At 44.0% G+C, this 15,293-nt stretch overlaps 1 protein-coding gene across 9 annotated transcripts in view; it reads right to left on the bottom strand.

Annotated features, from left to right (window-relative positions):
• The window catches only part of ATP9B (ATPase phospholipid transporting 9B (putative)), a 279,064-nt gene that overhangs the window by 40,449 nt on the left and 223,322 nt on the right, over positions 1 to 15,293 (bottom strand). For all 9 annotated transcript variants that reach the window (XM_058557340.1, XM_058557341.1, XM_058557346.1 and 6 more), the window contains 2 exons: positions 5,464 to 5,625; positions 4,655 to 4,747 (listed from right to left, as the gene is read on the bottom strand). In XM_058557340.1, the coding sequence (XP_058413323.1) occupies positions 4,655 to 4,747; positions 5,464 to 5,625 (255 nt within the window). The remainder of the gene's footprint in view (positions 1 to 4,654; positions 4,748 to 5,463; positions 5,626 to 15,293) is intronic.

Raw genomic sequence — 15,293 nt, 5'->3', positions numbered from 1 at the left:
GGATATGGAAGGTCTCACGTGGTAGTGTAGTGGGTAAGAGGATATGGAAGGTCTCACGTGGTAGTGTAGTGGGTAAGAGGATATGGAAGGTCTCACGTGGCATGTAGTGGGTAAGAGGAGGGAAGGTCTCACGTGGTAGCGTAGTGGGTAAGAGGATATGGAAGGTCTCACGTGGCATGTAGTGGGTAAGAGGAGGGAAGGTCTCACGTGGCATGTAGTGGGTAAGAGGAGGGAAGGTCTCACGTGGTAGTGTAGTGGGTAAGAGGAGGGAAGGTCTGACGTGGCATGTAGTAGGTAATAGGATGTGGAAGGTCTCGCGTGGTAGTGTAGTGGGTAAGAGGAGGGAAGGTCTCACGTGGCATGTAGTGGGTAAGAGGAGGGAAGGTCTCACGTGGTAGTGTAATGGGTAAGAGGAGGGAAGGTCTCACGTGGTAGTGTAGTGGGTAAGAGGAGGGAAGGTCTGACGTGGCATGTAGTAGGTAATAGGATGTGGAAGGTCTCGCGTGGTAGTGTAGTGGGTAAGAGGAGGGAAGGTCTCACATGGCATGTAGTGGGTAAGAGGAGGAAAGGTCTCACGTGGCATGTAGTGGGTAAGAGGAGGGAAGGTCTCACGTGGTAGTGTAGTGGGTAAGAGGAGGGAAGGTCTGACGTGGCATGTAGTAGGTAATAGGATGTGGAAGGTCTCGCGTGGTAGTGTAGTGGGTAAGAGGAGGGAAGGTCTCACATGGCATGTAGTGGGTAAGAGGAGGAAAGGTCTCACGTGGCATGTAGTGGGTAAGAGGAGGGAAGGTCTCACGTGGTAGTGTAGTGGGTAAGAGGAGGGAAGGTCTCACGTGGCATGTAGCGGGTAAGAGGAGGGAAGGTCTCACGTGGCATGTAGTGGGTAAGAGGAGGGAAGGTCTCACGTGGCATGTAGTGGGTAAGAGGAGGGAAGGTCTCACGTGGTAGTGTAGTGGGTAAGAGGAGGGAAGGTCTCACGTGGCATGTAGTAGGTAATAGGATGTAGAAGGTCTCGCGTGGTAGTGTAGTGGGTAAGAGGAGGGAAGGTCTCACGTGGCATGTAGTGGGTAAGAGGAGGGAAGGTCTCACGTGGCATGTAGTAGGTAATAGGATGTGGAAGGTCTCGCGTGGTAGTGTAGTGGGTAAGAGGACGTGGAAGACCCCACGAGGCATGTAGTGGGTAAGAGGCGGTGAAGAGGAGGGAAGAGAGCTTTGTAAGCAGAGCAACGCTTGCCCTCCTCTATGAACGTTCCCACTGAGGCCAGCCCAGCTCAGACGGGCAGCTACAGCTTGTGCCTTTCCAGAATTCTGCATGCGTCCTCTTTTTTTTTTTTTTTGTGAGGAAGATCAGCCCTGAGCTAACATCCATGTCAATCCTCCTCTTTTTGCTGAGGAAGACCGGCCCTGAGCTAACATCTATTGCCAATTCTCCTCCTCTTTTTCCCCAAAGCCCCAGTAGATAGTTGCACGTCATAGTTGCACATCCTTCTAGTTGCTGTATGTGGGACGCCGCCTCAGCATGGCCGGAGAAGCGGTGCATCGGTGCGCGCTCGGGATCCGAACCCGGGCCGCCAACAGCAGAGCGTGCATGCGTCCCTCTTACATCCACGATCTCATTTCAGAGTAATGTGTTTTTATGAAAAATAAAATTTAAAAAACAATATGACGAACGCTAAGCTATACTACTCTTTGAACAATCTATTTTTGAAGCTAACCGTGTCTACACATCAAGAATAATATAACCTCATCTAGGCCACTCTCAGCTCCTGAAAGACCTGCTGCTTATGAATCCCTTCATCTCTTTCTTGTTGACTCCCTCTCAAATTTCAACCTTTGAGGATCTATTCCAAATTTTGACAATGTTTTTAAAACTCCAGCATGTTTAGTCTGTTTTTGGCATTTGTGACTGACAACATAGAGAACCCTGGAAATTCGAGGTTGTTCCCGGCCCAGCTGGAGCTCCCAGCTGGGTCGACAGGCCATGAGGGAGACATCCTTGGGCGGGGTCTAGCCGACTTGCAGCTGGAATGTAAATAGGCTGTGCTGCTGCCACACCAGAGGCAGGAGGAGGGGCTTCCGAAGGTATTTTTAGCAAACACCAAGGGGTACAGGACCCTACATCATAGCTAGAGAACAACCAATGCACATTGAAAAATGTAAAGCTGATAATGTGATCACACATTTAAGCAAATACATCCCAAACAAATTAATTAGCTACTCTTATTTAATTAAAAGAAAATCAAATACTAGTAACTTGGGTCTGCAGTGTTACGATGGAACATTCCGAGTCCGCATGGTAAGAAGAGGATGGTGCCCCCTACTTATGGCTCTCGGCAATCCCCACTGTGAGGTCCTGCACGCATGCACGGAGGCACAGGTGCTAGCTCTGCGTCCAGCAACATGAGCCAGACAGATGGGCGGAGTTACGGCCACTGAGGGGATGGTGACTGAGTGTCTGACCTTCTGTGCACTCGGAGTCAGAGATGTGAGTGGAAAGCCCACATCGCCCAGAGACAAGCACGCACGCTCCCTCATAAACAGTCCAGATGTGACTTTGCACGCACGTTCTGCCCCACCCTGTCATCTTCCATCGTCTCTTCAGGGCAAAAGCCAGTGTTTCCAGATAACTGCACCTTCCTCTAGGTGGGGTATTCATCTCTAACCAAGCTCATTTACTACATTTGGTCATAAGATGTTAAAATCTGCAGGCAGGGGCCGGCCCCGTGGTGTAGCGGCTAAGTGCGCGCGCTCCGCTGCTGGCGGCCCGGGTTTGGATCCCCGGCGCGCACCGACGCACCGCTTGTCAGGCCACGCTGTGGCGGCATCCCACATAAAGTGGAGGAAGATGGGCACGGATGTTAGTTCAGGGCCAGTCTTCCTCAGCAAAAGAGGAGGCTTGGCATGGATGTTAGCTCAGGGCTGATGTTCCTCACAAAAACAAACAAACAAACAAAATCTGCAGGCAAATACAAAGTATAAACTATTCAGGTTTTTTGAAATTTGTCGTAATCCATCCAGTTGACTAGGTCTGATGCTTACTGTTAAACATGCAGGCTGTGGACACAGCAGGGAGAGCTGGTGGAGAGTCTCAGCTCGCGTGCCTCCAGCTCAGACACGCTCTGGGACCAGGATTCCCGGGGTGTGTGGGGTAAAGATCACTGTGCCCCTTCGAAGCCCTCCCTCTTGCCGAACTCTAACTCCTTGTTTTGTTTATAATTAAACGTCTGGGGTCAAACAGTGAGTCTGTGTTTAGAGAGAAAGAGGCCAATTGTCTCAACAGCTCTACTGCCCAGGACCTGGTTATTGTTAAGTCTGTGCACAGTGGACATTCTTACACTGCAGGCTTTACAAAACTGGCCCCTTCCCCTATATGATGAGCAATAAGGGTTGGTGTATTTTGTTGTTTTTTTAATATTTGGAGAACACAAGTTTACAGCCAAGAATCCAATGTGGGGAGCTTGCTTGACACAGAACAGCCCACTGTGAACTCAGGCTCTGAGAACCTGCTGGGTTTTCTAACAAAGTGAAAGTCTTTCAGACTACGATAGTATTACCACCAAGATGGAGGTGGAAGGTCAAAAGATTTATCTATGGGAAGAAAATACCATGTTGAGAAAATAAACAGACAAAGGGTTTTTAATAAAGTTATCTTTGTGAAAAACAATCTGACATTTTCTGTCTGCTGCAAGACATTTATTGATTTGACCTCATAAAGCTAAATAAATTACACAAGTATTTTATAATTAATTGTACATCATTATGACCAAAAGTAATTTTTATGGCATTTTACTGTCTTCAGGGAGTTTCATTTATTCATGCCCCTGATTAAATCCAAGTGCCTGAGGAGCTATCGATTCCTATTGCCAATACCGCCGTGGACGTGGGGTGTGGTCCCTGCACGGACAGACAATCTCCAGGGGCACAGAGGAGAGCTCTGAACACCAACAATAACATCGCACAGGGAAAGGGGTTGTGTTTATAATTGCAATGGTTTGGTTTTACTTTGAAATTCAACTTTTTAATACATACAAGTAAACAAATCATATCTCCTCATGAGGCTAAATACAAACCCTGTTTGTGTAGGGAGAATATGATGAAGCATGGGATTGGTTATGTCTGTACCTTATTTTCTATTTTTAAAATGAATCCTATGTACAAATTAGAATTAGATTAAAATTCTAATTAAAATCTCCTTGCAAATAATTTAGGTTACAAAATAAATATCATATTACATACAACTTTGGTCACATACACAGTATTATTTCATAATTTTTTAGTGAATGATTAGTAATGCCTTCTATTTTTTCACTAATATAAATAACATATTCCTCATAAGGACCTACTTGATTATATCTACATGCATTCACACAAAACCCCAACATAGGAGTTATTTACATAGAAAGTAAACTATTTATAATTAAATAACACTCCTATCCTTTCTGCTTTAGGAAACTGAGAACTAGAATCATTTAAGATAATATGGTAGAAAAACAATACCATCTTGGGCAACCTACCAGTGTCTGGTTTCAAATTTGCTTCTCAATTTATCCCAGTGATACCAGTGTCTGCGAGTTGGGGAGAGGATACTGTCTTTCCATCACTGATCACTACATTTCATGAAGACATTTTGCACAACGGTGAGACAGCTCATTACCTCCTCCTCCAGCCAGTCATTATACTGGACGATGGTGGACATGGCCACGTCAGCGCCTTTCATGTAGAACGTGATTTCTGCCGTGGACTCGTCCTGTAACAGAATGAAAATGAACAAGATACGTTTAGGCCACACTGCTCCTCAGAATAACGGCTGCTCTAATAGAAACACACCAGAAGAAGCAACTCTCTGTGGATGTGAGAAGCCCTTTGTGGTGGCTCCCAAATATTTTTCTAGGCACGGCTACGTCCTCCCTAGATGCTGGGGCAATCAAGAATTGAGGACATAACTGTAGATCTCCAGAAGCTGTGCTGAGGGTCTTGAAATAACGTTTGTTAATGGATACGTGCCTTGCACTGAAGGTAAACACTAACTCTCTCCAATTTTCATAGTTTGATTGAATAAGCTTCCTTGTTTAGCCAACCTCCAAGATCTATTTTTGGTATTTGCTAAAAATATTTAATAGGAGTATATTTCAGCAACTTTATGGTCACAAATCATTAAGCAAACTCTCCGGCATGCTACTGGTGTTGAAAACAAAACAAAGCAAAACAGCTTTAGCTAACTTCAAGAATTAATTAGTAAACAACACCTTTTACTTATCCCACCTTAGTCATTGTAGGAGCGTGAGCCACACTAGCTTCTCAGGTAAATGATTAGTTCAGATTTTTTTTTTAAAAAAACTATAACAAGCATGAAGCATTTGAATGCATATTGAAAAGGAAACGTCTTCAGGAACCAGTGAGGCATACTCGCAGCAGCCCTGGGGGAAAGCACCGAGCTCGTGGGGACAGCAGCTGGACACGTACCCTGACGATGACCCCCATGCGCTTGCTCTCCGAGGTGAAGGGGAACATCTGCAAGATGCAGTAGGTCAGGATCTGGCCACCGGGCGTCCTCAGCTGCATGGAGGTGAGGTCTCTGCTGACGAGAGTGAGGCCGACGCTCTCCGTCCACTGCACCAGGGCCACCTGGGGGAGACCAGCAACAGGCCGGCGGTCAGAAATCTCGCCGGGACTCGGTCAATTCACAAAACCTACAGCGTCGAGCACTTCTTTGCTTTTGGGGCCATGTCAAGTACACACTTTTGCATAACGTCTTTGCAGGCAAATGATAAGCAGTGTGACGGAGTCCCCTGGCCGTACTTTCTGAGACAAAGACCGTTCCTGATCATACTTTTGTTGCGATTTGTTTACTAGCCAGGGTTTTAAAATCTGGACAGAGCCCACACTGCCAGTGCTGGAGGGCTCAGGGCTGGGGCAGGCACTGAGCTACACCACCTTCCAGGTTCCTTGCACCTGATTCTAGGAACACCATGCAGGAGCAAGCAATCTGAATCCCTCATGTTTATCTGATGTTTTTCTAAAATCAGAGATAAATTCCTGACTGATTAACTCTACAGTTAACGTCTACAAGCAATCTTTGAAAACTTAAAGGAGACAAAACAGCAAAGACAAAGGCAGGCCTCGGTTCTAAGCCCAACCCCGACAGTCAACGCTCTGTGACCAGGTCCTTCATTTCACTGCGGCTCACCTGTCTCTTCTGCCAATTGTTCTCGAGCTGAAATGATCAGAGTAAATTCCCTGACATATGGCAGGCACTCAAAAATAGAAGCTATTCTCAGTTATGATTATTTGTTATTAAAATGTGAAAAGCATAAGTGGAAGAATAATTTTTAAAGTTATTAATTTATGAATAGTATTTTTTTATGGTAAGTCTTTTCCGGAAAAAAGTTCAGTTTGTCTTTAAAAGTGACCTCCTGACAAGAAATTCACTAGTTGCAACGTGAGGTACCGACCCCACTGTGCAGTTAAGGAGCATCACACAGCGGGGACGCACTGTCTGTGACACGCGCTGCTACAGAAGGCAGGAGAGTCCATCCCACGACCGCTGGCGACACAACAGCGCTCTCCACCGGCTCCTTCCACGCCTCTGTAGACGCCTTGCCTTCAACTTCACTCACCTGCTACACTTTCAGCATTTCACCCAGGCTTTTCAGAAATCAAGTCATTCAAGACCATTTTAAACTCTGCCTGGTGTGCAAGAAGTTACCGTTCAATCTTAAGTGTCTTCTGAAACTTGCGTGAGGAGAGACTGCAATAAAGTTCTCACAGCCCTGGTTCTGAGGTTAGACCGCTCGGGTTGGAACCCTGGCGCTGCCACATGCGAGCCACACACACTGGGCGAAGGCGGCACCCCCGGGCCCCAGCTTCCTCATCTACAGAATGGCGATGACCGAGGCCGCCTCAAAGGGTTACAGGGGGTAGAAAGCACTCAGCGGAATGCTCAGCACATTTAACTGTCGAGTCAATGTTAGGATTTTATCCTTCACCCTTTCTCACAGAAGCCATTTAATATGCTCCCTGAGGCAGACCAGGAATCGCTTTTAAAATGAGGTTTTCTAAGTGATTTCCCACAAATCCAACTACAGAAAAATTCCAGTAAGATTTTCAAATGTCTGAGGTTTTGGAGCTGTTCGCACTGTTTTTAATGCTTTGAACTCTACCCATTGGCGTGGTTGGGTGGGACGAGACTGTCTAAGGATAACAAGGTAGAAAGAATTAAAGTGCAACATCTGCTAGGACTGCAGAGGTGTTCTGTGGCGTGGGGATGTTCTGGAACACAGTGGGGGGTTTACTGAAATTCACCTGTGCCCGGCTGTAAGAACCTGCTCTCCTGATGGCCAGTCACTGCACCACCAAAGCCAACACACCTGCAGGGTTTGTCCTAAGAACTCCACCGTGGGGACCACTCAGTCTCCTCCAGACGGGGTGACTACTTCCGAGACATTTTTAAAGATCTCATAAAGGAGCTAAATAGACAAGCAGGACTATTGTTTTAGGATAGTAAAGACACATACTTATTCACACAGTTTTAAATCACGATTTCATTTTATTCTGTATGCAGTCAATGCATCAGAACAACTTTTATAAATTTCTGACATTTTAAAAGTTTACATAGTAGAGTTAGCCTATGATAAATGGAATGGAATAATTTCAGAAAAGCAGGATTGAGAGTGAAATTAGAGTAATGATCCTGTATTTTCGGTTACCTTAGTCACAAGTCAGAAGTGCCCTCCTATGAAGAAGGCCTAAGGATGGGGGAACCAACCACCTTTCTCCACCTGGCTCCTCATCTGAACACAGAAGCACAAGATGATTGAGGTGCCTGTTCTAGCTCCTGTTCCAGATAAACAGCGCAAGGTCGGTCCATCACGAGCAGGATCACATGCCAGCACTGCGGCTGGTTCCTCTGCCAGAAATGGCGAGGCCTCGTGGAGGCATGTCCAGCAGAGAGGATGATGGAGCAGCTCCTCCAGCCAGTCTCCCCTCATCCCACCGCCTTCACCTTCCTGGTGGTGTCCTCCCACAGCACTCCTGCAATCCCACTGCCGTCAATGGACACCATTCAAGGGTCTGCTTTCTGAGGTAGGAATCGCTATGCACAGTAGGCAAATTTCTCCTTGGCCCCAACTTACCATTTAGAAATACAAATTTCATTTAAATTATACAGTTAGCTGATTTACAAATTCAGGTCAGCAAAACCGTACGTATTAGATTCCAACTAGTGGGATTTAACTGTACAGAATTATCATTATTTGCTATGACCAGCACCATGAAATCTGCTCTGATACTGGAGAAGAGCAGCGTCCACTCTCATTAAACGCCCTGCAGGCCTGGGGGCTGCGCAGACAGTCCAGGCTGGGGGAGGCCTGGTCCCGGCCCGCAGCGCTGGTGGAAGGGCTGCACTGCGGGGAAAGGTTCTGACCCTGACCCTGCCTGTATCCCTGCAGGGTTAAGAGGCGCGCCAACACAGGCAATACCTGCTCGGTATCTGAAACCACAGACCAAATTTGAAAATGTGCCCCACAGGCTGGAACATGGAATTTAAAGAGAGAAGACAGAACATGAGACAGGAGTAAACCAAAGGCCCGGATTTTGTCTACGTGAGGGCTGGTCGGGCGGTCTCGAGTGCGGCACCTGGAGGTCCGCCCGCCACTCCGGGAGACACCGAGGGCCCTACCTCCAAACACCTGCAGCTCTTTACTCTCACGTGCGACTGATGCCTCTCCTCCTTTTGTGGGAAATACACTAGCAGACTTTTATGTCTGCCTATTTTAACTATGTCAGTAAGATCTCTGTGCTCCCTTCCAAGAAGATAAATTATACAATTGGTAACAAATCGAATGCTTAATATTTGTCAAATACTGTGAGAAACTGCTGCTAGAAATTCTTTGCTTGTGATTTTCATGTTCTGTTAGAAAATAGTGAGGGAGTTGCCCCCAAAGACGCCTCGAGTGGAGTCACAGAGCCAGGACGGTGTGCTGTGACCCCTCCCTCTGCCCAGGGAGGAACAAAAGGTCAGGACACCTCTCTGCTGGGGCAGCTGCCTGACTGTGCAGAAAGAGAGGCCCGGCCTGTGTGTTCTGCTCCTGGGAGGCGACCTCTGAGCCGTGGGGACATGGGCCATGCCGTACGGTCTACAATAGCAGCGTGCTTTATACGGGCGCTGGGGCTCACGGTGTCAGCCTGACCCTGCGGGGGCTGGAGACTACCGTCAGTCACGGGAGTGGTCAACCACGTCTATGTGAACAACTCTAATAAAAACCCTGGACACCAAGGCTTGGGTGGGCTTCCTGGGTTGGCAGTGCTCTGGCACGCACCTTGTCCCGTGTCATTGCCAAGAGAAGTAAGTGCTGTCTGCACAACCCCATGGGGAGAGGGGGACGAGTCAAAGCTCGCGCCAGCTCTCTCCGTGACAACTCAGTGCCAGAGGCTGCAGCAAGGACACTCCCTCTGCAGGCTGCCCAGCAGAGGGCATGTGCACTGCGGCCGACTGTACTGCCTGGAGGTAGTGCAACCACAGATGCCTCTTTTCCAAGCTTCTCTAGACACGGCCACCCCTCAATGAGCTACCAAGCAACAGCCAGCGACTCCACGAGACACGTGAGTGTAGACAGCTCTGGAGGCTGGGTGAACCCCGCCAGACCCATACACCAGGAGTATATACCAAAATGGCTTTTTTCTACCCCAAGTTCTGGGTAGTTTGTTTGCAGCAATAGTAACCCGTGTCAACATTCTTGCTACTGGAGCTATGCTGCTGGGTTAGAGGTTAGACAAGATTACCTTTCTAAGGACACGTGCGACTCTAGGACTCCATAAGTGCGTTAAATGTTAAACAGTGAGTCACCGTGGAGCTTGAATTAGAACTCGCGTTCTTGGGCTCTCCAGTGTTGTTACTAAGACACTGAAGCACGTCAAGATTCTAAAATCATGCTACAGATAATACAGTACTATAATTTAGAGCAGCAGCAATACGCTCTAAATTACAGTACTAAAAAAGGCACATGGACGTCAGCAGAAAAGAGAACCCATCAGTGGGGGGTGAATTAACTATTCTGCAACAGCACCTCAAAAGTAAATGAAAGTGAAACTCTATACATATTTGTCCTATAAAACTTCTCCATAAGCTGCAAATGATTCAATCCTCCCAATGATAATTTCCAATTCACACAGTGAAAGGTTACTATTACATTTTGACCTGTAAATTGTATCTTTCTGCAAACACCCTCTCATCTCATGTGTGCCCCACCACAGTCAGGAGTCAGGCATTCTATATTTGGTGACTCACATCTGTTTATTGTTTAGTTTATGCTTGGTTTCACAACCCATTCGAGGCAGCAGCTTATAACAAAAATCAGTCACTTATAGCTAGCCCAGCATTCCAAACAACTGTTTTTGATCAGTAATCATTCTGAGGATTAACTCTCTATATAATGCCAACCAGAAGAAAAAGAGTATTCAAAATTTTCAAGAGCTAGATGCTTTAATTACTGTTCTAGTCTAAGTTGCTTGGTGTTGGGCAGAATTTCCATAAAATTAAACATTTTTGGAACAGGCCTATAGACCAACAGGCCCCAAGGATAGACGCAGACATGCGGCACTTCAGCCCACTCAAGGCTGGCTTCCTGAGGGCGTCTAGTATTTCTCATCTGAGGCGGTCACATGGCTACATGCACGGAGCGGAACAGAAGGGTCTCCTGGTTTTGAGCAGTACCACCTTGTCTCAGACTGTAGCGGGAGCGAAGGAAACCCAGGCAGAATTCAGGAACTTCTCTCTATATATTTGAAATATATTAGTGGTGTTCTTTTTAGAAGGCTCTTAGAAATAATTTACATCTAGTGGTACTAAATGTAGAAATTAAAGGAAACAAAATTTCAAAAGCATTGACAGTTTGACTCTATTTTCTTCCTAAAGATGTTTATGCAATTAAAATATACATACTTTTCAAAAGCATGTAAGCCCCTTCCTAATGCAGAATAAACAGCATTAGCAGAAAGCGTGAAGATTCTTGCAGTGATGAGAGCAGGGAGTTTGGAGCTGATGCACTGCCAGCCAAATGTTCCACACGAAGCCTGCATACACAGATCCAGTGCAAATAACTGACTTCAGAATCCCACTGTGCTGGGAAGACTGGGGTGTAGCTTCCACCCACAGGAGACACAATCATGGAGATGGACAACAGTTAGCCGAGTGGGCAAATGGACTTAGAACAAAACCCTGCCTGATGCACCCTGAGCCTCTGCCGGCCCAGGTCTGTGTTTACGGCTCTCGGGGAGTCCCGCCTGCTGCCCTCTCTCCATCCCTCTTCACCAGACTGTCCTTCCTGCCTCCACGACTCAGAGGCTCTGCTGACCGCCTGATTCAGGTGCTCCTGTCCTGGCTTCCTGTCTCCCTCTCCTTTAAACCTACCCACTCTTTTCCTTTGTGGCACTCATTACAATTTATACTCACACGTCTAGGCGTCTGTTTATTTGTCTCCTTGCCCAATCGCACCTCCAGCAGTTCTAGGACCTCAGAGCCCTACTGTGCTCACTGCTGTATACTCAGGAACCGGCACAACAAAACATCTCCGGAATAAACAGGAATTAATAATCTCTTGTTCAAAGTGACTTAGAAGTGGAAATTGAATGGGATACCTAGGACATGAGTGCGACATAAATGGGAGACTTTCTGAGCACCTACTTGTGCGAGGCACTCTCCTAGGTCCTGGGAAGAGCCAGCCCAGCATAATGGGGCTTGCGGTCTAAGAAATCCGTCTCTCTCCCCGGAGCTTACTAGCTAGCCTCTAAACCATTTCTTTACATACAAGATGCCAGCCTGTTAATTCTTATGGGATTATAGTCACTATTCATACCTCTTTTTGGCGATGTAGTTTTCAAATCTCTTGCCAACATTTAAATTGAATTGTTGTTTTCTCATTATTGGGTTTTGAGAATTCTTTATATATTTTAGTTACCATTTTTCAGATATGTATTTTGCAAACATTTTCCACAAATCTGTGGCTTGTTTTCATTTTCTTAATAATGTCTTTTGAAGAACATATGATTTTTATCCTTATGTCCAATTTATCCATTTTTTTCTTTCATAATTTGTGCTGTTTGTGTCTACAAATTGTTGCCTAACTCAAGGCTACAAAGATTTTCTCCTATGTTTTCTTCTAGAAATTTTATACTTTTAGGTTTTTCATTTAGGTCTATGAGCAATTTGAGTTAGTTTTTGTATATGGTGAGAGATACTGGTTGAGGCTCTTTCTGCACACGGCTGTCCAGTTGTTCTGGGCACCATTTATTGAAAGGATCATCCTTTCCGCACTGGATTTCTTTGGCCTCTCGATAAAAACATCAACCGACATCTTGGTAATACAAAGTCTCCCAATCCATGACCCAATATACTTCTCACACACAGACCCTCTTTGATTTTTCTTCACTGTCTTATACTTTTTAGCATACAAACCCTATACATACTTTGTTAGATTTGTCCTTAAGTATTTCATGTTTTTTTGGTGCTTTATAAATGGTATATTCCAAAATTTCAATTTTGAGTTGCTCACTGCTAGTATATAAAAATAAAAGTAATTTTTGAATATGGACATCGTAATGTGCAGTCTTGGTATATTCACTTATTAAATCTTACCAGTTTTTTTGGTAGAGCCTTTGGGATTTTCTATGGAGACAATCATATCATCTATTAAAAAAAGGACAGTTTTATTTCTTCCTCTCCCATTTGTATGCCTTTTGTTTTTCTTTCTGCTCTGGCTAGGAACTCTGATATAATACTGAATAGGTGTGGAGAGAGAGGACACCTTTGCCCTGTTCCAAATACTAGAAGGAACTTATCCAGTTTTTCTCTATTAAGTATCATGTTAACTGTAGGATTTTTCATAAATGCCCCTTATTGAGCTGAAGAAGTCCTCTTTTATTCCTAGTTCACTGAGTTTTCATCAGGAATGGAAGTGTGATTTGGTTAAGTGTTTTTTCTCCCTGAAGCTACTGAAATGATCATATGGATCTTCCCCTTTGGTCTGCTGATAAAGTAAATTACACTGATAGATTTACAACTGCTGAACAAGCCTTGCATTTCTGGGATAAGCCCCACTTGATCATGATGTATTATCTTTTTTCATATACTGCTGGGTTTTATCTGCTTATATTTTATAACAGATTTTTGCATCTATGTTCATAAGTGATTCTGGTTTGTAGTTTTCTTGTAATATCTTTGTCTGATTTTGATATCAGTTCAATGCCAGCATTGTAAAATGAGCTGAGAAGTGTTTCTTCCTCTTTTATTTTTCGGAAGAGTTTCTATAGAATTGGTATTTTATCCTTTTAAATGTTTGGTAGAGTTCACCACTAAAGCCACTTGGGTCTGGAGATTTTTTGTGGGAAGGTTTTTAAATAAAATTTCTTTACTAGAAATAGGACCTGAGATACTTTCGGGATATTTCAGCGATTATTAGAGAGCTGGCCTGGGGGAAGATTTGAAATCACTGATACATATATAAACATATAACCCCAGTCCCCTTTGATGGGTAAACAGAGGCCTAAAGTGGTTAAGTGGTTTCTGGAACTAGAAACTACTGACTCCTGGCTCAGTGCTCTTCACAGGAGGTTTTTTTGTGCTGGTAAAATGTAGATTCATAAATAGTCTAATGTGAAAATGTACACCTACTGCTTAAATTACTAATGTATATTTCAATACAAACATTTAGTGAAAAACTATAATACAAATTAACTGTTTTTAAAACAGACCAGTTATTTAGGAATAACATAACGAATTGGTAAAGAATTTTTAATTCTGCAGGTTCTGCTTCAATAGATTTGGGAGAAATCCAGATATCAGAGAGTTTAAAAACTCCTCAGGGGTTGGCCCGGGGACATAGTGGTTGAGTTCATGTGCCCAGGGTTTGTCAGTTCAGATCCCAGGCACGGACCTGCACACTGCTCATCAAGCCATGCTTTGGCGGCATCCCACATACAAAAACAGAAGGAGAGCGGCACAGATGTTAGCTCAGGGACAATTTTCCTTACCAATAAACAAAACAAAACAAAACACTCCTTGGATGTTTCTGAAGGGTAGCCAGGGAAGACAATTACTTGAACAATCATTCTGGCATTAAAAACAAAACAGAACAACTTTCCTTCCTCTTGGATGGAATATAGTTTTCAACATGACAGGTTGTTGTTGACATATAAGGAAGTTACTGACTCACGTATTTTTATTAGGACAACTTATTGAGGTCTCAGGAATTCTAATGGTTCTGCAGATGATTCTTTTGGTTTTCTAGACATACAGTCACATCACATGTGAGTGTTAATTTTATTTCCTTTTGATTTTTTCTGATGTACTGTCCTGGACAGAACTTCTAGGACAACATGAAATGGCCATGGTGCTAGGAGACATCCTTGCTTTATTCTTCACTTGGGAACAACTACAAAGTTGACTTGGTATGACGTTGAGTATTTATTTACGACTGGCATTCTATCTCAAATTTACTATCATTGGATTTTGGGGGGTAGTTTGTTTTGGTCAGGAATGGGTACTGAATTTTAACTTAAATGCCTTTTTAAAAGTCTCTGATGGAAATGAGATTATCATGTGACTTTCAGCTTATAAAGCCATATTACTATATTTTCTAGTATTGAATCATTCTTGTATTCCTAGGATAAACGCTACTTAGTCGTGGTCTTTCAATATACTGTAAGTTTGATTTGTTGGCATTATGTTTTAGGATTTCTGTATTCCTGTTCATACGATTCATCTGTAAATTTCTTTTTGATTGTGTGTATATTTGTGTTATCTTGGCCAGATTTTAGAATTTAGGATTAAGTTGGCTTCATAAAATGATTTAGAAGGCTTTGGAATTTTTTCCTTGCTCCAGAGAAGTTTTTACAGTGTGGAATTTGTTTTTAACTCAAAAGAACTGACCTATAAAACCGTCTGGTCCAAAGCTGTTTTGATAACTTTTTGAATTTCTTTTCTGGTTTACTCAGGTTTTATGTGTTTCTTTAGATTCCACTTTGCTAATTTATATTTTTTCTGAATATGGTTACTGAGGTTTTCAGAAATATTAGCATTTAGACTGTGTTTAATATTCTCTTATAAAATTTTAAGCCTATTTGTCTATTATACACTTCATATGCATAATTTTATATGTGTATACTCAGTTTGCATTCACTGTTTTGTGTTATTTACTATTTTTGCCAATAGTTTTTCTATTTTATTTACCTTTCAAAAGACTGGCTTTTGAATTTATTACTCTCTCAATCACTACTTTGTTTTCCTTTATCTTTTCTTT

This window comes from Diceros bicornis, chromosome 16 (assembly GCF_020826845.1).
Source record: "Diceros bicornis minor isolate mBicDic1 chromosome 16, mDicBic1.mat.cur, whole genome shotgun sequence".
Classification (NCBI taxonomy): domain Eukaryota; kingdom Metazoa; phylum Chordata; class Mammalia; order Perissodactyla; family Rhinocerotidae; genus Diceros; species Diceros bicornis.
This window is presented reverse-complemented; position numbering and strand designations above follow the sequence as displayed.